The sequence below is a fragment of the Thunnus albacares genome, chromosome 4 (genome assembly GCF_914725855.1).
Source record: "Thunnus albacares chromosome 4, fThuAlb1.1, whole genome shotgun sequence".
In the NCBI taxonomy this organism is placed as follows: Eukaryota; Metazoa; Chordata; class Actinopteri; order Scombriformes; family Scombridae; genus Thunnus; species Thunnus albacares.
The window spans coordinates 18445805-18469863 of NC_058109.1; the positions used below are offsets into that span (position 1 = coordinate 18445805).

The following is a 24059-nucleotide window of genomic DNA, read 5'->3' on the forward strand; positions in this document are numbered from 1 at the left end:
GCCCTTCAGTGTGCAGCAGTGCCCCAGTGAGAATGGAGATCCAGCCGCTTAACCAGACGGCACTGACGGTGAGCTGGGAACGCCCTCTAACTGTTTACCACCCACCCATCACCAGTTACATGGTCTCATACAGCTGGGTGAAAAGTGACGTCGCTGATGAAAAGACCTTCACCAAGACCGGGGACCGGAGCATGGTGAGTGTTCTCATCGACTGCCACTAACTACTTACACCAGACCGAAGACAAAAAAAAGAAAAAATACTGCGTTTACATGTGTCTCCAAGGGAGAGAACAAAGCAGTTTGCCAGGGTTGAATACATTAATCAACATGGATGGTTTGCAGAGTCTCAGATGTAACTGGCAGGATCAGTGGCTGTCTGTATGGGAGGTGACAGGTTATGATGAACTCTGTATGAGGGCCCGGACCCTCCCCTGTCACTCACCTGTCTAAGATTAGACACGTACTGTAGGATTGTCACACACACACAGTGCCAAGTCTAACTGATATATCTGTAATGTATTGACAAATGCACCTGTGGCCATTTCTCAGTTTTAGCATTTTCCATTATCTATTTACCTATTTTTCAACATTCATCTAAATTCTAATCAGTCTTTGAAGCAGGGAAGTATATTATTGGTTCAAAGATAATCTATAACACAACTAGCTCAAAGTAAAGCAATATAAACAAAATAAGATGTTTGTTTTTTTTATTTTATTTTAGCAGTGTGAAAGCAAGTTATCATTTTTAAGAATCCAATCTGTTTTTAGGCAGCTGAAGCAGCTCTTTGAACACAAACTGATTTCTTTTAGTAACACGTGCAGGTAACTGTGTAAGTGTATCTCTTTCCTTAGATCTTTTTTGTTTGTTTGTTTTTGATACCAGTCATCATATAATTCTGCTCTAAACATTGAGTTATCTCTTCAGATTTTACTGTATCTCTCCAACAGAATATTCACAGTCTCAACAGAAATATATCTTCCCCCAGTAGGAGGTTTACACCCACAGGGCTGTTCTTTTTCACATTATATATTATTATTCTTCTCCCTGGTCACATATCCTTCCATTCGTGGGAATCCAACACGCAGCTGCGGATGTCTTTAAAGCCCACCGACCCTCAGCTGTCTTATAGTCCGCATGGCTGCCTTTTTAGATATAAACAGTGCAGGGGCAAAACACTCACCCACCAGTTCAGAGACCTGGGATCAGTTCCCTGGTGGCGCCACCTCCGTCTTAGTCACATGGTAATGAACACAGTAGTCACTGTCATGGGTGGGAAGCTGTTGAGGGATCATACATTCTTGCTGCACTATTGACTATTACTGGTTGATTGTAATTGCACAGAGGGATGGGATCCTAAAGGGAAACGTTAAAACTTTGCACATATCGCATTAAACCAACAAATTTGTTAGCTCATAAATAGCCAAACATTAAAGTTCCCCTCCCCTCAAAAATGTGTTTTTTTTCTTGTTACTTCAGTTTGATGTTTGAGCTTCACTGTGCAGAATGACTTATGTGCAGAGTTTGACATTAAAAGACATTTTCTCTGTGTACTCACCTTAAATATGATTTTAAAGGGTGAATTTACAAGCATAATTTTTGACATCACAACTAGTCTGGAGCCACTCATGGTCCAATTGGCAATTTCCGCAGGCGTGATGTGGAAACTTGAAGCCTCCGGTGTCCAACAGTTAAACTTTTGAAATGGAAAAATATCTTCCTATACATTATGGATTGTTCAATGAAAGAGAAGGAGTAGATGTAGATGTCATTTTAAGAATTAACTAGGTAATTGAACTTTTATGTGCCAAAATCATATCAGACACAAATAATTATCCCAACCAGAGTATGTTTATACGTCTCAAAACATGTCTGGAAAGGATCTTTAACTTTAAAGAAACACAGGTTTAAATGAATATTCAATCAGGCTTCCTACAGTCAAGAACTGCCTTACAAATTAAACTAGAGCTGTCCTCAGCTATACAGAAATGAACATTTATTCCCTCTTAGTGAGATTTAGAGCTACAACGATTAATCTGTCAACAGAAATTTAATCTTCAACTATTTTAATAATCGAATTGTCACCTTGGACTCCAGGATGTTGTGATGGCCATTTTTCACCATTTTCTGATGTTTTATCGACCAAATAATGAATGGATTATTTGTTGATTGATGGTAAAAAAAAAAATACTTGTTAGTTGCAGCCCTAGTGAGATTACTGCACTGTAGTTCATTCAACTCCTGCATCCCTCAGAAGTCCGTGTTTGAACTGCAACATGTCTAGAAACCTGCCACAACTGTTCTGTCTGATGTTAGACATAAAAACAATTTCACTACAGTTTCAGTCCTTTCCGGTTTCTGGTTCTGTGCTTTTTTCCAGCACCCTTCAGCTACATTTACTGACCTTTTAACTCCCTATCAGCCACAGTGCACCCTGAGGTCCTCAGGCAGAGCCATCACATCTCTACAGCCTTCCTTTGCTGTATTCTGTGGTCTCGACATGAGACACAAGAGAACAGAGCCTTCTTTGTTAGGATGCCTATGTGGAATAAATAGCTTGTAGAGTTTAGAAGAGGAGTAATTTCTTAAAACCTACAATATATTTGAACTTGCTTGCTTTGCTTCTCTATTGTAGAGTATTAGAGTATTATAGACTGTTTTTTAAATAATGGATTGTTATTGATCTTTTGTTTTAATGTGTTGTCTTTATGCTTCTCATATGAGTGAGTTTTATTTGGTTATTATACATTTTTTGCACAAACAGTCAACTCTAAAAGAATTATTAATGTGTCCATTACGTGCTCTGTCTTATACTCTATAAAAACCGTAGATCAGCCGCTTTACTGACAGTATTTTTCTCCACTTCTTTCCTTCAGCTGTCAGTCTTTCTTATTTTGCTCACTTCATTTCCATTTCAATTTTCAGTTTCTATCTCTGGACACCTTTATCTGAAATATTTTAGAAAAATACTAGCTCTGCAACACCAGAGGCAATCACCCATCCATTCTGAGGACCATTTTAATATAAGTAAAGCCATCTGCAAACTGCACAACAAAAAATCAAATTAGGCAGGAGACAAGATTTTTAAACTGCATCCAACTCGTGGTTGACACAGACACATGTGGCAGACTGGTGACACAAAAGTAGCTTAGTGTGGTATATTTTCATTTTAGGCAATATGAATCAACAGCATCCACAGTTTTAAATCTTCACATAACAATTATTCATAATATGTTTGCAAGTGGTGCTAAAGCGTGTGTGTTTGTGACATCTTTTCTCTTGCAGAAAGCAGTTATCACTAATGTGTCCCCAGACATCCTATACCTGTTCAGAGTGCAGGCAGTATGTCAGCATGACCTGCGTAGTGACTTCAGCCAAGCACTGCTGTTGAAAGGTAACTGGTCAAACCATTTTTTGAATTTTTAAGGAACAAATTTCTCCATCTCAGACACTTGAAACTGAATTTTTTGTAACATTCACTTCTTTTTCTGTTTTCCAGCTAATACAACAAGAATATTTGAAGGTTCTCGTATTGTGAAGACAGGGATGGTGAGTTGACCAGAAGACATAAAAATTTCTTTTTGCATGTTAGAGCGATTGATGATTCTGTTGTGTAACCAGTTACTCTGCCTCCCTCAGCCCACAATATCTCCAGCATCCTCAGCTGACATGGCTCCCATAAGCTCTGGTTCCTCCACTTGGACGTCCTCTGGCATCCACTTCTCCATTGTCTCCATGGCAACAGGAATGGGCCCCTCCTCTAGTGGCAGCCAGGCCACAGTGGCATCGGTTGTGACGAGCACCTTGCTAGCAGGCCTGGGCGTTGGCGGAGGGGTCATCTCTTCGTTACCCAGTTCTGTTTGGCCCACACAGGCGCCCCAAGCCACTCAGAACCCCACCCATCCGTCCGTCACGCCTGCAAAGTCCAGCACGGAGCAAGCGTCGCCACAGGGCTCAGAGACAGACACCCCAGAGGAGAACCAGCCCGCACGCGAGGGTGAGGGGGAAGAGGAGGAAGAGGGGGAGAGAGAAGGAGAGCAGGAAGAAGGGGAGGAAGAGAAGAAGAGAAAGAACAAGACATCACCTGATAATGAGGGAACGCAAGCCAACGGCACTGTGGCCAAAGAGCCTATAATCCCCACCCCCGCATCAACAGCCAAAGAGAAAGGAGAAGAGAAGCCGACAGTCAAAGGCGCCACAGTACCTGCGAGCACCGGTGACGACCAGCTGGTCGACATAAAGAAGAAACCCACAGATGTAAATGCAATCCCCACACAGGAGCCCCGTAATGACAATGCAGAGATGCAGATTCCCCAGAGCTCCACACTGCCTCCAGAGATTAGTGATGGGAACAATCACTGGCCGTTCTCTGTCCACACTGGTGAGGAGGCCGCCCTCTAGCCCACAGATATGACACATCATTGGATGTTAAAATTGAAAGACACAAACAAACAGAAAAATATATTTGGAATTCTCAGTAAGGCTTGCTGTCTTGTTGTCAGCTGTCATACGAGGCAAAACTTCTCTTCAAAGCAGAATTCTGTTAACACTCCAAACAGTTATGGAGCTCAATTTAGCATAACACATAACTTGATTTAAGACAGTAACTACACTGGTTACCATCTCTGTTAAAGACAATGCTCCAGGCTTTTGTGTCACTACAACGCAGAGGCCTGAAGGCAAAAATAAGCCGCCTGCCAGAGGCGTTGTGCCTTGTGGAATTTCTTTAAGGATATTTTGAAAGAGTTTGCTTCAAGGGAAAGCTTTTCTAAAGACTGATTTCTTATACCATGACAGTATTAGAAATAGCTTAAGTATCATGTGAACATTGATTGAAAACTGGAATCAGGAAGTCAGTATTCATGCTATACTCAGCATCTAGCCAGGCAGCTCTTACTCTAATGGGGCCCAACCCAAACAGGTTCAGTTTTATTGTTCCATTAGGCCTCATCATGATCAGTCTCTGGATTTTTCTGTTCCTGCTGTAGCAGGTGTCTCACAGAAGGGTTAATGTGTGTTTTTTGCCATACTAGGTTTAACATGGCTTAGTATTGGTCTGCCAGGGCTTAGATTTTTTGGACCCTATGGAAACTCTTCACAGTAATCTCAAACATTTTATCAATTGTGGGACCATTTTGTGAACATAACACAATAAAAAGCAGAGAAAGGTTTGACATACAGTATATAGTGGTGAAGGTTAAAGCCTCTTTGTGAAGTATTTCTGACTTTATACATGATACTATAACGAGGCAGCAATGCAAGCTGAAAGCAAAATATAGACTGCCTCATTTTTTTTTTTTTACAGAAAATTCAAATTTTTCTACAAACTTAACCTTTTGGCATTAGAATAATTTGAAAGATGAAAATTCTATGCTTAAGGGCTTTGAGCTTGGTGAAGGAATCAATGTCAGCCTATAAAACATATTTATATGTATTTATATGCATGTGTCTTATTCCAGAAAGGACCATCTTGCCCAATGTGACCCGAACCCCTCACCCAGGAATGGGTAGGATGGTGTGGATTGTTCCTTTGGTGGTGGTGTCTGCGCTCACTCTGCTCTGCCTCATAATGCTGCTGATTGTGATGATCTACTGGAGGTGAGAAAAAAGCTCAAAATGAAGTGTGATCACATATCTCCTTCCAGAGAGTGTGTCTTACTGTTAAACAAGGTTGTCTGAACAATAAAATGTCATCATGTCAGGTGCTATTACGCACAGATAAAGGTATCACTGATACTCCCCTCTGAGGCGTAAATAACTGGGCTGCCCCCCACCCACATGGGAGTCATCCATTCATTTTCTCACACTTGCATTTTGGGTAAAGTGACACACCTCTGTGCATGTCTGGATTTTCCAGTCAGTCTGCTACACATTCAAACCTGTCTGGTTTAAATGTGGGCACTGCCTGTTTTATGTGCAAGCATGCCTTTGTGTCATCAGTCCCAGTCTCCGCTAGTACGACTGCTTTCTTACCCTCTCTGACCTGCACATCATATATCAAGCCCATCACCCTCCTGGGCAAGAAGCATGAGACCTGAAGGCCCTGCAGTGCCAGCAGGGGTCCCAGCTGTGTCTTCATCTGCTGGGCTAATTTCCAGCCACGCTATTGGAGTCCCAGTAATTACATAGGCCAAACCACTGGCACATGTGGGATGGTTAATGAGTTACAAATAGCACTACAGGCTTTTCTTCAGCTGGTCCCATGTATATTCACTCCTGTAAAGTTTCTAGTTGTACAGGATTCTGTTTGTTTACAGTTGTTTATTTTGTTAATAATAATCATTGTAATGTGTTAGATGGATTTTTTTTAATGGGGTATTTTTTGAAGTGTGAGAACACTGCGGGAAAATGTTTACGGGCCAACAGCACCTTACTGTGGCATTTTTTGGTGTCAGATAATTTAAGAGTGTGGTATAAATAAAAGCCTGGTTATCAGCTCCATAAAGGTGTTAAAAAAAAAAAAAAAAGACAGCTAAAAACAAGATGACTATAGCGGATTCAGTCGGCGTGAGAATTACTGAGAGTTGTGGTATTTGAGCAGAAAAGCAGGGGCAGCTTTGAGATTAGAAATGGCCATCACAGCTGTTGTTGTGACAACTCAGACAGTTCGCAGACAATGCCTGCTTCCCCTGGGGAAGAGACCACGATGAAAGATTAACTCAACCCATTCACACTCTCTTTACTCTTCATGCTCTGCGTAGTCTCTCTGTGACAGCGCAGCTATTAAAGCCAGCGAGATGCTCTGCTCGCAGATGTTTTGGTCATTAACAACTTAATATCACAATCCATTTGATTTATAAATGTTTATTTACAAATACGTGATCAATGAACCATCTATTGAATTGTTTTTTATTTTCAGTTTGTTCATATGTGCTTGTTTAAGTGCAGTTAATCTAAGGTTATGAGTCTAACTACAGTGGAATTAATTGCTGAAGTTACAGTACACATCTGGCAGCCTCTGAGGCTTGAAGTGTTTGTTGAAAAGTCACAGATGTTGAGCCAAGAACAAATCCCATCCCGTGTTAGTGATTCAGTGCTGACTGGGATGCCTCTCTCTGGTTTTACAAGTAATATCCATTCAGAAAGCCTATTTCATCCCAGTTTCCATTCCCCCAAAGCGAACTATTCTCCTGAGACCCTGGGAGAGAATCAGGGAGGAGGTGTCGACTGTGCTGGTTAGTTAGCTGCACCACATCTGCACCCACAGGGAGCCATTAGATTGGGAGACTGTGACGCAAGCTAGTGGGGAGCTATCCTCCCCATTTGTTTTTCACCCTCCTCTCTCTCTGTCTCTCTCTCTCTCTCTCCCTCTCTGTCTCTCTGTCTCTCTCTCTGGTTTTCTATATCTTTTAAATGCAGTGCAGCCTTTTTTTATTTTTGATCCATCTCTTTTAAAGAATGACTAGCATCTGCTCCCTCCTCTGCATCAAGTACAGGTAGGATTAAATCTGGGAAATAATGGCATTGGGTCTTTTATATGCATACATTTGTATAATGTACATTCTATGTGTGTGTGTGTGTGTGTGTGTGTTAGTGAGGAGGAGGTAGAGGCAGAGGGTCTGGTAGGTGTTCAGGACGTTTTAAGATTCCTCACTTATACAGTCTCACTGTCTTTAAGTAAGGAATTTGTTTTTTTTTTGTTTTTGTTTTTTTTAATAACATATTACCATGTAAGAATTGCTGATTTTTATTTTCCTTGATGCTTGAACGCAGAATGTTGTAGACTGACAATTTGTACAATTCATCTTTTTACAAAGCTGTAGTATCTCAAGACATAATATTGTTTGTTTGTCTCAAAAGATCATCACTATTACTTAGTATATTTACTTAGTCTGTTCGTGGGGAAGTTTTTCAGTCTTTAAACTACAGATCCTGAACTGCTGTAGAAAATTTGCCCACTGCCAGGGGGCGCAAACATTTTGGTTTTCGAAACAACTGGATGGATAAATAATAGATGTCAAAAAACTTTCATCTTCTCATGACAGACAACTTTTGCTGTGCGGTTGCAATCACACACATTTCTTCAGAAGGTGCACATTTTGGCTGATTTCGTTCTCCTCAAAAGCGGAGCGGGACCTCTTGAAAGTGGCATGTGTTGCCCTGAAGAGAGAATCTGTGTTTGGATTAACTGTCTTCAGTGTGAGTAAAGAGCTAAATTTGGCTCTACTCTGTGTGTCTCTCTGAGTTGTTTACCTGTTCCTTGTAGTCATCCCAGAATGTGTTCCAGGAGCTGCTCGCTGCCAACGACTGTACTGTATCAGTGTGCGATCAGTTGTGTCCCAACTACTCCGGGGCTTTCATTAGCAGTTTTCTGCCATTCCCGTGTCACTCCACTCAACATGTAGATGCTGATGTTGACAGACTGGATCTGAGAACAAAGGGATAACGACTCTCTAATAGACTTTACTCTGCAGATAGTGTGTGGTTTCACTGCGTTGCATCTCACTGTGCTCCTCTCTTTGTGTGTCCCTGTAGGAGATTTTTCCAGACAGCTCACTTCTATGTGGAGGAGAGCAGCTCTCCACGGGTGGTGGCCAATGAGAACATACCATTCATCCCAATACCAGGTAAACCCGACCATGTTCTTTTCACAATATTAGAATTTTATTTAAACAAATCCAGTTTTATCATAAAAAATACTTTGGATTCACTTACTTCTTACCTTTAACTTTATATCTAGAAGTCAAAATTATGTTATTATCCAAAAGACTGTCTCTTTAAGACTGATAATTGACAAAACAAAATCTCTAAAGGGGCAAAGAAACGCTGACTTGTAAGTGATATGTCTGCTAATACAGGGAGCATCCACAAGTCACCATTAACTGTTTTCAAATGGTTTTCTCTTGCACTGTTTCTGTTCATTTACATGTGAAATGACTCTGGGAACACCTCTGTAGCTGAGCTGTGTGACTGGCTTTTTGTAGCCTTTAATGTTCTCAGCAGCAGTGCGGTGGCAGCTAGTCGATATCAGACTTTACTTTCACAGTCACTTAAAGCATTTCAAGGGTGTGATATCATAGTTAAAGAGCACAGCTGATGCCAGTATTGACTCTACATTCATTCTGCTTTTATTGCTTGTCTCTTTCTTTCATCCTCTCTTCTTTCTTTCCTTCTTTTATTCTCTTAGAGGCTACAGTGCAGTTTTCTCACAGCATATATAGTCTGAATGACTGAGTCTAGAATTTGTTGAAGTTGACGATGTTTAAGGAAATGTTGATACAAGTGCAATACATAGAGCGATGACTTATTGGCTCAGAATTTTCATAAATCAACTCTTGATGGATGTGTTTGGAAATTTATTGTAGAAGTTTTATATGAAAGGAAAAAATGAGTGTGGTGGCACATGAAGACATAAGTGTATTCAGTATAGTTTCATTTTAGAAAAATTGTGCCTTATCGGCCTTTGTTCATTTTAATTTCTTACTCTGAAGCCACATTTCACCCAGAACCATCCTGATGAACTTATTAGACTGAGAAGTCTCTTGACACCAGCTCAGGGGAGAAAGACATTTTGATAAATTAACAGATTAACAAACCAGGATTCACCTTTACACTGTAACCACTGAGGCAAGTAAGGGCCCTAAAGGCCCCAGCTGCAACGCTGTATTAGTTAAGACGTTGGCCAGCATCAGTAGCGTTGACAGCTGGGTCCCCGGCACTATTGTCCCAGTGTGATGGTGACCAGCCTTATCAAAGATCCCTCATGTGTGATTTGGCGCTGATTTGGCTGAAATGAAACAGATGCTCCCTACTATAAATGTTCAAAATAAATCTAGGAGTTTGTGATAGAGAATAGTCTGTAAAATACAACACTGTCATAATGTTTTATTTCCTTTTTCTCTTTTCTTTTAATATATTTAATTTTTTCTCTTTCTTTTGGCTTCTCATCACTAAGAAAGAGACTTGAGCGAGTGGTTTTGACGTCAGCATCATATTTGCTGCCTGTCTTCATAAGAATTAGGATAATAAATGACATTGGTTTCTTCATGTGTACGTTGCTAACTCACACACACACACACACACACACACACACACACACAAACAGAATACATGGCGGCTTGACACAAACTCTGATTAGTTGCTAACTGTTTTGTGTTTCTCCTGCAGATGACATGGAGGCCATCCCTGTTAAGCAGTTTGTTAAACACATCATGGAGCTCTACAAGAACAACCTTCAGGGTTTCTCGGAGGAGTTTGAGGTATACTTTCAACGCTTCAATGCTTTTGCTATACAGTATAGATAAAGGTGCTTTCACAGAGTTCAGCTGGTCCGTAATAGGGAGAAAAAATATATATTGATGTTAAGTTCTGGTCTGCTTCATGTTCAGTCTGACTGATTCCAAACAAACCTAGAGGAGTAAGCATCTTATGGACTGACATCTCATAGAGTGGACAGCTTTTGCGACTGTCATCTTCATTGATTATCATCACTGCAAGGACCCACATGGGGGAAATCAAAATCCACTGACAGCTAGTCATGCTACACTTTACTGCACCTATTGTAATGTGTTTATGTATCATGTCTGCTGCCACAAAGAGCTCACAAAGGAATAACTGTCACTATTTATGACAATGTTCGGGTAGAAATGGGATAAAAAGAGGCCCCTTTACTGTAATATTACGGGGGAATTAGTTATTGTGTGGCTGTTACATTAACTATCGAGGAATTGCTCATACAGATCTCTTATAAGATGGCTTTCCTCATAGTTCACTATCAGCAGGATGTATTTAATGATAGTTTCACTTTTTGAATTTATGCTAAAATCACGGATCCACTATCATAAAATCCTGTCTTCGGCCTCTTTTTCTTTCACACCAAAATCAAATCACACAACGGTGGTCTTGGCCTGATTGTTTAGTCCACACAAGAGCGTTCAAACAAACCGAAAATAAACAGACAAATGCATCATTTGACCTGAACCAAACAGGTTATTTATGAAAGCACCCTAAGACTGCAGAATACATCATATCTTTCTTTTTTTCTGGAGTTAAGTAAGTACTGATAGACTTCTCAGCACAGTCCATGACCCTTCTCTACTGTGCTAATGGGTCTTGGTCTGAGCAGTGGTGAGAGATTTTTTTATGCATGTGTTTGTGTGCATGGTTGCTAATTTTGAACAGATGGTTGGGAGAAAGATCAAGATAGACAGAGGTTAATTAGAGGAGGCCTGTCTGCTGGTTGACTGGATGAGAACACATTCTCTGTGTAAGCGGGTTAAGAAACGGGGCAAAAGCTTCACCCCCAGAGGATTCCCTCTAATTGGGGTCATTTGATGTGAAGCTTGTGCGCATACGTAATGTTCATTCATTTTCAAACGCACCACAATGAAGCTGTTTTGGAAATGACTGTTGTATTTTTGGGGTGGGTGGGTGCAGTGAAGGCTATCCTACTGGAGGCCTGAGTTCAAGCCCCAGTGGCAGTAAGCATCTGCTCTGCTGAAGATTTGCAGTTTATCCGGAACTCCTAATGCACAGGAAAAGTTTTAAAAAGAAGTTAAGAGACCACTAGCATCACAAAAAAAGAAATCTAAGATGCTGAAGAAATAAAAAAAAACATGTAGTTTAGGTAAATATAATTTCTATAGAGAGAGCAATTCAATTATATCTTCTCTCCTCGTTCAATAAAATCCATCTGTCTTATTTTTTTCCCTCTCTGCAGGAGGTCCAGCGCTCCACAGCAGACCTGAAAATCACAGCAGAACATTCCAATCATCCTGACAACAAGCACAAAAACAGATACATCAACATCGTGGCCTGTGAGTCAGCTGTAAAATCTGATTATGATGCCTGCGGCTGCAGAATCCAATTATGTTTTTATAACATGTTTTCATCCTTTTAATAATTCACTCAAATATGTCAATGCTCTCCCCAGATGACCACAGCAGGGTGAAATTACGAGCTCTAGCAGGGAAAGATGCCAAACATTCGGATTACATCAATGCCAACTACGTGGATGTGAGTTTTAGCAACCACTTGACCCGTTTATATTATTTCAAGGATTAGTTTTTTTCTTGTATGTTTGTTTGTTTTTTTATGAAGTCCCTGCTTTGATTTTCTTTTTTTTTGTTGGTGAAATTCACCTGCTAAATTGACGGCATTATTTAAAATATCAACTGGTATCAAAATCATAAAACTGGCTGGTCAGGTTTTTGTTACTGCTGTGACTTCTTGATTTAGAAACAACCAAAATTGGGTATCTACTTTAAAAATATTGATATATAGATATCTTTTTACAATTTCTATCAGCTGAAGTTGTAGATTTCATGATCTACTGATGTTTTGTTTTGGTAAACCAGTTATATCCATCTATCAGCTGTATCAGGTGTTGTTGGTAATTGATACAATATTGATTGCATCTTACCAGTAAATATACCACTAAATATACTCTTTCCACCACTTGCAGGGATACAACCGACCCAGAGCTTACATAGCGGCCCAGGGTCCTCTCAAGTCTACATTCGAGGACTTCTGGAGGATGGTGTGGGAGCAGAACACAGGAATCATCATCATGATCACAAACCTCGTGGAGAAAGGAAGAGTAAGTGAACTTTCATCAATTACAAAGTTAAAATATGAAACCCCCAGAGATGAGATGAGCTACATTACTGTATTTCAGATGTGGTAAGATATCATCCATTGTTTCTATTGTATCCTTCAGAGGAAGTGTGACCAGTACTGGCCGACAGAGAACAGCGAGCAGTATGGAAACATTGTGGTGACGCTGAAAAGCACCAAAGTGCATGCCTGCTACACACTGCGGCGTTTCCTTATAAGGAACACTAAAGTTAAAAAGGTAATTAAGAGTCATATTTAGCCTGTAATAAACTCTAATCCCACTGGTGAATATTCATCAAATCTATTTTGTTTGAACTATTGACTGTGTATAAATATGGACGACGTGTCTCCACTTCTTGCACTATGGGCGGTAGAGTTGGGCAGCGGGATGACCACCTGCGGGCCATGCCTCCTGAGCCGTCCCGCCGCCTGATGGAGATTTGAGAGTGGCTATCACAGCTGTCAATCATGACGTCACACCCCTGTTCTAATGAACACTTGGACAAACATCAGCGTGATAAGAACTACATAAAATGAGAGAAACCATCTCTGGTTGGTCAAAAATTTATTTGACGTGTACCATCAGTTTTTAGTTTGGCTCATGTCCCATCCGCTAATATAGAGGGAGGCGGGACTTATGACCTATACTGCAGTCAGCCACCAGGAGGCGATTGAGATGTTTTGGCTTCACTATTTATATACAGTCAATGGTTTGAAAAAGGTTTTTTTTTTTTTTTAAACCTGGATCAGGCAGCACCAGCTATTTTCCTCTGTTTTCTCTGTTATTTCTGATAGTTGCTAGAATCTGGATAATAATGTTTTTAGTGCGGAGCTTCAATGGCCAACATGCAACATGAAGGAGAGGAGCAGACTTTTCATTTAATGACCTCTTAGCTGGAGATGATAGTTATATGGAGATACAAAATTTATCCGGAAAAATATCCCTATTAAAAATGTTAAGATGATTTCAAACATAAAGCTCAGCCTTTATGTGCATTTAATTTACTCTGGAAAGGGTATTACATTTTTTCTGTCAAGGTCTTAAAAAGCATTGAATTTGATTTTCAAAAAGTGTGCAGCAACCCCATTTAAAGACTTTAGTAATGAGTAAATCTGCTGCTAGAAGACTTCTGCAGCGCCATCCAGTCAAAAATAATCAACACTATAGCATCACAAAATGTAACAGTATGTTGAACGAAACTACCCAGTAGTAAACCTATTGGGTACATAGTTCATAATATGCGATTTCGAACACAGTGCATAAAAGGTACTCAAGTTCCTGAGCCATCCTCAGTCATTTGTGTTGCTAGGCAACGCCTAGCTAAACCAGAAGGGGTTCAAAAGGCTGAGCTCTTAATTTCTGTGCGGTTTTGGTCGCATTTTCTCTCTTATCGTCTCTCCTTTCCTCTACAGCTGTCCATCGGACTCTCAGCCACCTGTTTCCCCATGGCTAACGTTATTTAGGTCCTCTATTTAAGACTTCTTCCTACTGTTAGTTGATTTGGACTGTCAAACTCATTTGAAATTAAATTTGCAAGCAGGTATTTATCCTATTTTTGAACTGTTGGTGGTTACACAAATAACCCTAGCGCCAAGTTCTTTAGCTGAGGCTCACTGTTGATGCGTTTACCAGCTGGCGCATTCATTTAGAACAACAAAACATATACACCTACATCATCGGTGTCCAGTTAAACTGCCTGGTTACTAAAGTTAATCTACGCCTTCAAACCAATCAGAATCCAGAATTCAGTGGCCATGGTATAAATAGCAGTAACACCTTGCAGTCAATCTCTATTTAAAAACAAGTTTGTGTGGTGCAGTCTGCTTTTTTGAGGCATACATCTCTGTTTGGCTCCTTGGCAACTGTGCTCCATGTTCAGTAAGTGAGGGGTCTGCACTGTGTTCTCACCAGGGTTTCATGTCTGCTCTTATGTTTTAGGGTCAGAAGGGAAACCCAAAAGGGAAGCTAAACGAACGCGTTGTGGTCCAGTATCACTACACTCAGTGGCCTGACATGGGAGTACCAGAGTACACCCTCCCTGTCCTCACCTTCATCAACCGCTCATCAGCGGCTCGCACAGCAGACATGGGCCCCGTCCTGGTGCACTGCAGGTACAGGACATTACCACCGAGCTCCTGGGCTAAATGAACGTTACTTATGACAGTTTCATATTTGCTGACTAGGTTAACAGCTCCCTCTACGGGCTTTCCAATTATGCTCATATTGCTCTGTGCTCTGCTCTTCAGCGCTGGGGTTGGGCGCACAGGAACGTACATTGTCATCGACAGCATGCTGCAACAGATCAAGGACAAAAGCACAGTCAGCGTCCTGGATTTTCTCAAACATATCCGCACACAACGCAACTACCTAGTCCAGACAGAGGTAAGAAGCCCAAAATCATCACTTAGCTGAAATAACTGTGTTCCATCCCCAACATTAAAAAGGTCACCCATGATTAAAGATGGGAAAACAGTTATGAAAGCTATTCACTTGAATACTCTGAGCTTAGGTAAAGGTCACACTTGCAGCAGTTTCATTGCAACAAACAGTTGATAGAATCAGTCCACGTTGGCTGTATTCAGATATGTTTTACACACACTCTTTTTGAATTTGATCATGGAGGAATTGGATTATTCATTTTTCTCAGATTGGCTTTATCCCAGGATTTATGTAAGTGGAAGATTTATTGTACTCGATTTATAGTGGAAACAGGATTTAGACTATTTCTGTCTTCTATACTTAATGTGCATTTAAATGCAGCTGACCTGTCAAGTCTGCTCACAGTCAACTTTCTGTAAGAATGATGTCATTTTGCGGTACTATTCAGGTTTTATAAGCAGCTGTTTCATTCTTGGCATCTCAATAAATCATGTACAAGTAAGGCAGAGTACCTCCATTAAAGCGAATTTGTACTTGTATCCACACAACAATGTTCAACTTGATGCTTTTGCTGTTATTTTATTTTTTACACATTCTTTCACTCATGTCTGTCTGTAGGAGCAGTATGTTTTCATCCATGATGCTCTGATGGAGGCCATCCTTAGCAAAGAGACAGAGGTGCCCGCCTGGCAGCTGCACAGCTATGTCAACAGCATCCTCACGCCCAACTCGACAGGCCGCACACGGCTGGAGAAGCAGTTCAGGGTGAGTAAACCTTCTGGGAGTCTGACCGGTCCCCTTAGACGAGCTGTCACCGTCCACAGCAGCACCAGCAGCTGAAATCGAGGCAGTCTTTGGATCAGAAGCTTGTTAGTGACGTGCACGGTGGCTGTTCCAGACGGGAATAGACTGAGAGTGTCTCTGATGTTGGCTATAATAAAATCGTGTCTGTCACCCCTGCTGCCTTATGCAAAGCTTGATGAATGTTTCATCAAACTCCTGCTCTTTCAACATCCGGAGAGACAAACTAATTGCTCCCACATCATGTCAATTCCACCTGAGGTTCACACGCTCATTATTAATGTGAAAGACTTGCTGTTAATCCTGGGTGTTAAACAACATTATATCTTGTTTTTTTATGTTTGATTTTAATTTACAGTGATTCTCAGGAGTAAAATTAGTACTCTGTGAAATCACTGTGTTTCCCTTTTCTTTTTTTTTTGATCCTCTGGTCTTTGCTTTCTCTCTCACCAGCTGCTGACTCAGTGCAACACGCGTTTTGTGGAGTGTTTCAGCGCCCACAAAGACTGCAACAAGGAGAAGAACCGCAATTCCTCAGTGGTTCCCTGTGAGTATCTTATCTGTTCTACCACAGCACACTCGCGACGGGGCTGAGGTTTTGGGGAACCAAGGTCATGCTGAACACATAAAGCTGCAGCTGCTGTCTGTTTCCCGAGTCTTGGTTAGAGTGACTTTGTATAAAAAGTAATGAGGGCTGCTGTCTTGAAAGGCATCATAAAGCGACTAATGATGACACGTCTCTGTACCTGGACACTATCAAAAACACTGTCTACAAATAAAGTCTGTTCTTTGTTGATTACATTTGTCTCTATTTTTGAAATGGAAGAAAATAAGAATCAGAATCACAGCATTTCCTGATGTATTCTACATTTTCTAGTTTTCAGTCAGTAAATTATTAAGGACAATTCATATTCCAAAATTAGAATCTATTTCCATAATCCTATAAGCTAATCTTTCTATGCGTCCTTGGCACCCTGATGGGGGAAAAGGAGGTACTTGTTGCTATAGCAACAGCAAGGACTGGTAATGAATGTGTGCATTATCAGCCAGAGTGATATTATAGAGACCTGGGTTGTGATTGAAAAGTGTGTTTTTTCTATCTCTCTGTCTCTCTACAGCGGAGCGAGCAAGGGTCGGGCTCACCACTCTGCCTGGGATGAAAGGAACAGATTACATTAACGCGTCCTACATAATGGTATGATGTGATAGTTCAAGTCTTGCTTCTTTGTCTTTGCTCATTGCATTTTTTGAAGAAGAAGAAGACTTTGGTTGACAGGTCTGACAATCAAATATCTGTCAGCTTTCACATGAATTCATCCAGCAGTGTGAGTGATCTGAGCTTTAGGAAGGCTAACAGCTCACCTCTGTCACCTCAGGGTTACTACAGGAGTAATGAGTTCATCGTTACCCAGCATCCTTTGCCCCACACCACCACAGACTTCTGGAGGATGATTTGGGACCATAATGCTCAAATTATTGTCATGTTGCCTGACAACCAGGGCCTGGTATGTAACCTTTATATATAATAACTGTATTGTGTTTTTCTTCTCTGATGTTTCTTTTTGTTATCTTTCTTTTCATACTCATTCATACATTCCAGTTAAATCAACAAGACAAAAATTTGGTGAAAAGTTTAATTGATAAGGTACCTGCAACATAACATGTTTGACTTGTCACCATTTCACTGCAGGCTGAGGATGAATTTGTTTACTGGCCAAGTCGGGAAGAGGCCATGAACTGCATAGCCTTCACCGTCACACTCATCAGTAAGGACAGACTCTGCCTCTCCAACGAGGAGCAGATAATCATCCATGACTTCATCCTTGAGGCCACACAGGTACCCGGACCTCTACCTCATCACACGCACCTTAAGCATCCCGAGTCAGGAGTTCTTTGCCATGGTGTTTGATTAGCAGGAGATGTAGAATCTCATAAAAGCATTACATTATTTATATCATGTGGAGTGACACTCCTTTCTCTTGTGTGTCTGACAGGACGATTACGTTCTGGAGGTGAGACATTTTCAGTGCCCTAAATGGCCCAACCCCGACGCTCCTCTCAGCAGCACCTTCGAGCTCATCAGCGTCATCAAGGAGGAGGCCATGACTCGAGATGGCCCCACCATTGTGCACGACGAGTAAGTTTGTGTTCACCTCCATGTTGTTGTCTGTCAACACAGAGAAAGTATTTAGTATTAGTAAGAGTAAGCACACACTAAAGGTTTCTAGTAACAGTTATAAAGAAGTCTGTTGTCTTCACGGTTGACTGAGCACTGCAGAGATTAAGTCACAAACATGTCTTAAGAGCCAATTAGTAGTGATTATTCTTTTTAGTGCTATACAATGTCCAACCAAGATCCAGATTTGAAGGAGACATCTCATGCTTTTTCTCTTACCTTTTATATTGTTTTAATGTCAGATGTCTATGTTAAACAAGTTAAAGTTTCAAAATTTGAGGTGAACATATGTGAAATGCTCCCTGCAAGTCAAAAGCCAGGGCTTCAACCTGCTCTGAACATTTCGTTTGCAAAATTACCTCTACTTCCTCCTTGTGATGACATCAGATTGTTCGTGCGTGCCCACAAACGGCCGTCCCTTCTGTAACCTTTGTTGCTCAGGTTTTTCCATGGGTTGATTGCGTTGTCCACCCGAAAATCACCCGAACATATATGAATGTATTTGAGAAGTTTCCATTTTGAGTGAAGAATGAAAAAAGAAGTGAAATCCTACTTCTACTGTTTGTTTATGTATGAGAGCCTTAAAGAGACAGGAGCTAAAACAGCTTGTTTCAGACAGATCTGAGGGGCTGTGTAAGGAGCAAGTATAAGAGTTTTTTGAACAGTAAATCATGTTAACATATATCAGTATATCCCCAAATATAAATATAGACCTGGAAATGTGCATGAAGTGTCCCCTTTTAAAAGTCTGCCTTTGATTTGTCCTTGCTAAACTGTAGTGTTGGCACTCTCAGGGTTGAAAATAAGCCAAAGAGTGCTCTCCATGGTTTAGATGTTGAAAGTCCTTTGGTGTATGCTGGCACTGAGAATCTAAAGGCAACTACCAAGATAAACAAAAACACCACTCTCGGTCTCTTAATAACCAGGCAACCATAACAGTTTCCACAGTTGTCCCCAGCTGATGTGCTTCCTACAGACTTCTGTGCCAACAGAACCTCAACTGCTTTTAGTGAAAACATTAGCAAGCTGTAAAGTCTTCATCAGTGAAAGTCCTGACTGTCGGTCACAGACTGCATAACAGCCTGCTTAGGTCACTCCACCCATTTATACCAGATGCTAGCATGATGGTATGCTAATCGCTAACAGCCTGAATATGTATGGAAGCAGTTACTTTCCCTTTAACTGTAGTGTTTTTTTATTTCGGGAGTTAAATATTTGTACTGCCTGCAAGTAGTTTAGATGATGACAAGATGCAGGCTCTAAAACTACACATGCAAGTAAGTGGCAGTGATGGAGTGAGGATTTAGTTTGAGAGTGAACAGGAAGGCAGCAGAGACAGATTGTCCCACAGAGCTGATTTTGAACATCTCCTTACAGGTACGGAGCGGTGTCAGCAGGAATGCTCTGCGGTCTCACCACACTGTCCCAGCAACTGGAGAATGAAGGGGTCGTTGACATCTATCAAGTGGCAAAGATGATCAATCTCATGAGGCCGGGAGTCTTCACGGATATAGTAAGATTGCAATATTTAAACATAACTACTAAGTCACTTTTAAAGCTGCATAAATCACATTTTGGCCACTAGGGGGCAGAAGATATACACAGAAACAACCATATTATCGTCTTATACAGTTGTTAAGGCTGACTTGTTAGCGCATATCCCGCAGATATAAAGCAAGATTAGCATTTATTTGGAGCTGTTTTTATCCACCTGTTGGCTGATATTGTTGGCCAATTTGAACTAATCACAAATATATTGGTATTAGTGTAAATGTCAGCTGGTGAGAAACAAAAAATTAAACTCCTGAAATGCCAAAAATGTGTTTGTTTGATGTAGTTTAGAAAGTGTCTCCATCTGTCCACCAGAGAGCACTGACAAATTTATTGACTATAAAATGTCCTGTTCAGTACATGTCTTTGTCACTATTTTTTAAAGCGGCTATAATTGATATTTTTTGGGGTAACAATGTATCGAAATGACAATGTGTAATGTGAGAGGTGGTGCTCATTGTGATGAACCTACAGAGAATTATCACCCGCTCTGCAGCTCCCCTCGGCCTTACGGAGCTTTGTAGTGAGTTTCAGCTCATTGTCTAGCTGTCCAGCTGTGACTTTTCTGTTTTGGTTCACTCTCAGCCCTCTCATAGCATAATTTTCGGACACAGCAGGCAGCTGTTTTCAGAGAAAAAGCTCTAAAAACCCACTGTTCACTACCTGCTCAGCACCAACAGTAAACATAGTTAGTGGCTAGCTGGTAGAGCATCTAGCAGCTAAAGAGCCAGATATTTCCCTCTGGAATTCATAGAGACCAAAAATAGAGCTAAAAGAGAGTCATTGGACCATCAAGTGGCCAAAAACACAACTCCAGATGAATGATAGTGTTGCTCTGTAACTGCTGGATGTGTAAATAAGCAACTCTTTGCTAACAAGTTTGTCATATCAACTTAAAAGCTTAAGATACTATCTGTCAGTATTGTTCATAACTTGTTTCCACTGCCAAAAAAATCAGTTAAGGCAGGTTTGAGAGCCAAATTGAAAGCACCCACATCAAAAAAGTGTTTGTTTAAAAAAAAAACAAATATCAGCTGATAAATTTTAGCTCTGTTTTAGCTGTTAAATTTTACCATTTGGTTCTTGGCATGTAGATTATAGTGGGTTTTACCTACCTACATGGATGAATAATTCAGTAAATGTGTGGCTGTAAAAAAACAAAAAACAATGAGCTATGGAGGCTTAAGAGCACCATAGAGCCACAGAGGTAGGCGATCATTCTGTTTGTTTTGTCACTACAAGCGACCTCTGACACATTCCAGTTATTTTATTCAGTTTTAGCAATACTGATTAACGCAGTTTTTAAAGAAATGTCTCGATCTTTCACAGATTTACAGTATGTCAGAGGATGTGATCATGTTGACCTGTTGTGTGTTTGTGTTTATGTGCACAGGAGCAGTACCAGTACCTTTACAAAGCCATGCTCAGCCTGGTCAGTAACAGAGAGTGTGGCCTGAGCCCCATGCACATGGACACTAATGGGGTGGTGGTGATTGCAGACGAGTCGGACCCTGCAGAGAGCATGGAGTCGCTCGTCTGAGGACATTCTTACAGGCACTTAATTTGTAAAAAAAAAAAAAAAAAATCTGAGAACTTTTCTGAGGCCTTTTTTGCCAGACTATTGATTAAATGAATAACCTTATTACTTTTTATACTGATAAAGGTTTTTTGATATTTATGTTTTTGTTCTTTATTTCTTGTCTTAAATGTTATCCTGCTGAGCGTTTGCACCTGTTTTAAGTTGACGTGAGGAAAAAGCAGCTCTGTCCAGTTTGCACTATACTATCAGTGTTACTGCCTAAATCCAGTGAGTGAAACTTTATCACCGTTAAATCCCGGCAACATGACACGACTGGGATCTTTGGACTCGCAGTGAAACAAACCTGAAGCATGAAGACCAGGATGAGTTAAGGCGATCCACTCCCATGAATGTCTCAAAACAAAACATCACATCACAACATAGCCCAGCATGCATTATGTCACTTTGTCACCTTGATCAAACTAACTTGTGATGCTCCCCTTCACATGGGCGACGCTCTTTTATCATGTGTGAAAAGACTATTATTACCTGCCTAATATTCATATACTGTCCAAATATCTCACTGCTGTCTTGTAAAATGTACTTATGGCTTATTTTGTTAACGTGTTACAACATCTAATGTGAACATTTATTATTGCTTTTTACAGGGATTCATATTGTTATATTGTTTTGTAATATATATTATATCCTTAATAACCAGCCATTGTTTTTGTTTTTTTTAATTTAGTACTTTTGCCTATTTGTCCACTGGCCTTGTTGTAGAGATTGTGTAGCTTTTCATGAAATGTCTACAAAGCTCCATTTGTGTTTTTTTTTTTTGTTTGTTTTTTTTTCCTTTTGAAGCATTTTACACAGCTTTTCTAACCTCAATTGTCAAAGCTTAAAGCTGATAACAAATGTTATATTGTAGGTATTCATGTTGACACAGTACATTGCCTACAAAACACTTTCACCCCCTCGAACTTTCATGCTTTATTCTTTGTAAAACATCAAAAATCAAAGTGGATGTAATTATGAATTTATTTTACACTGATCAACAGAAAAACTACTTTAATGTCAAAGTGAAAACAAATTTCCTCAGATGTATTCAAATTATGTGCAAATATGAAATACAAAATTGAAATTACAGCCTTGAGACAATGAGGATAGGTCTGTATTAGCTTTGTACAATGTCAACATTGTTGTTTTAGAGACGTTCCTGTGCAGTAATGGCTTCATATTTGGGTTTATATTTGTCTCGATGGTAAATAAATCTTGCAGTCGTCTCACACACCACATCTGGAGTTTCCTCCAGCTTTTCTTTTGTATGTAAATACATTTATATTAGTCTCCACCTTCACAGCGGCCAGCTGCAGAGAAGCATCCTCATCGCATGATGCTGCATCACCAGGCCTCATGGTGGTGTTGTTTCTGGCTTTGGCTAACACTCAACATAAACCATAAAAACCACTGCGTTGCAGAGACTCCCAAATGCTTTCACAAGAGCCTTTTTCTTTGCTGCTTGCCCAGAGAGCTACAAGTGGGCAACATCTCTTGTCTCAGCCTGAAAGCCTGCAGCTCCTTCAGAGGTCCTTTGGCCTTTTAGCGGCCTCTTCTCACACTCAGTTTTTGAGGACGACCTTTCCATTTTTATGATAATTTTAGGGATATTCAGTGCCTTGAAAAATTTCTTTTTATCCGTCGCATGATGTAGTTTTTTTGCTAGAAAAAACTAGCTGATGGACTTTTGAGAGTCAGGTGTGGTTTTTAACCAAAAATCACTTTAATTTCACACAAGTGATCTCCATTCAACTTATTCAATTAAGGGATGCAGCAGTGATTCGATCTCAATGAAATATGGATGATCATTGATTTATTTATACATAGTTTATATCAGTTTTTAGAAAATAGTTTTCACTTTGACATTAAAGGGTCTTTTTCTGTTGATCGGTCTCAAAAAAACCTCGTCCACTGTGATTCAGAGTTTCATAAAACATGAAAAGGTTCAAAGGGAGGTGAACACTTTTTAAAGGCAGTGTAGTTTCTGTTTTTTGGGGGGCGGGGGGATTGATGCTTTATTTGTAACCAAAGATGTGGTTCCAGTTTTCAACATGTAAGTGGTTTTATTCTGCGATCCATTTAATCAACTAGAGTTTAAATCGAAACTTGTTGAATCTTGCAGTTCAGATTTCCAGTGTCAAAGGTGTGAATTTAACAACGGTTAAGCATGTTTCTGTTCTAGCCTCAGGAACTCACCTTACATAATCAGAGTACATGATGCTTTCCTCACATTAGACAATAAGAAGATTTAAATTCAGACTGTAAATTGTATTTTATTTGGGCTGATATTCTGTCTCCTCTATTTTGTGGCTATAATTACAAGCCCTTTTAAACCCTGAACATCCCTCTCTCTTGATTGATTTGTGCATATACTCGTAGTGTATGCTATGGTGAAAAGTTTTTTTTTTTCTTCTGTGAACACCCACTTCTCTGTCAAAGGGGAGTTTCCTCAATACAACAAAAAATCTCCAACATTTGGAGAAACGTCTAGATTTCAGATCACTTCACTACCACAACAAAACTTTTCTTTGCAGCAACTGTTTTTGATTTAGTTCCTTTTATGAACGCCAGCGTTACTGTGTGGCTGTTTGATATTTTGATGCTCATTTAAAACACGAGTTCAGTAGCTGCACACTTTCACTTCAAAAAAAAACAAAGGTCTTTCACCTAACCTTTGTGCTCATAGAAGTTTATATTTTCATACAGAGATTTGGTTTGTAAAGTGCCCTGTAACAGATTGTGTTTTTGTGGAAAATTTATTATCCAAATCTACACAGCAAATCCCCAATAACCACAATCATTTCTGCTCCTCTGAGGTCTATGCTGATATTTGACCAGATTTTCCTGACATTTGCTTAATGGTCTGGAGATCCAGTGTGTTAGCCTAAGTGCATTATAGGCAGGTTGGTAATTAAGTCTACTTTGTAACGTGTAGGACAGGTTCACAATTGTTCAAGTTTGTCTTTAAACAACAGTCAGGTACCCAAATGAACATTGAAACTGTTTTTTCTTGCCGTAA

At 40.2% G+C, this 24059-nt stretch overlaps 1 protein-coding gene across 1 annotated transcript in view; it reads left to right on the plus strand.

Moving 5' to 3' along the window:
- Positions 1 to 23307, plus strand: part of ca16b (carbonic anhydrase XVI b) — a 110558-nt gene extending 87251 nt beyond the window's left edge. The window contains exons 9-29 of the mRNA XM_044348526.1: positions 10 to 194; positions 3284 to 3392; positions 3498 to 3547; positions 3638 to 4379; positions 5458 to 5596; positions 8474 to 8565; positions 10106 to 10197; positions 11658 to 11754; positions 11871 to 11953; positions 12402 to 12536; positions 12657 to 12791; positions 14493 to 14665; positions 14801 to 14936; positions 15552 to 15698; positions 16188 to 16281; positions 16853 to 16929; positions 17111 to 17239; positions 17425 to 17571; positions 17729 to 17871; positions 19288 to 19423; positions 20855 to 23307. Of these exons, the coding sequence (XP_044204461.1) occupies positions 10 to 194; positions 3284 to 3392; positions 3498 to 3547; positions 3638 to 4379; positions 5458 to 5596; positions 8474 to 8565; positions 10106 to 10197; positions 11658 to 11754; positions 11871 to 11953; positions 12402 to 12536; positions 12657 to 12791; positions 14493 to 14665; positions 14801 to 14936; positions 15552 to 15698; positions 16188 to 16281; positions 16853 to 16929; positions 17111 to 17239; positions 17425 to 17571; positions 17729 to 17871; positions 19288 to 19423; positions 20855 to 21001 (3188 nt within the window). The 3' untranslated portion in view covers positions 21002 to 23307. The remainder of the gene's footprint in view (positions 1 to 9; positions 195 to 3283; positions 3393 to 3497; positions 3548 to 3637; positions 4380 to 5457; positions 5597 to 8473; positions 8566 to 10105; positions 10198 to 11657; positions 11755 to 11870; positions 11954 to 12401; positions 12537 to 12656; positions 12792 to 14492; positions 14666 to 14800; positions 14937 to 15551; positions 15699 to 16187; positions 16282 to 16852; positions 16930 to 17110; positions 17240 to 17424; positions 17572 to 17728; positions 17872 to 19287; positions 19424 to 20854) is intronic.
- The last annotated feature ends 752 nt before the right edge of the window (positions 23308 to 24059 follow it).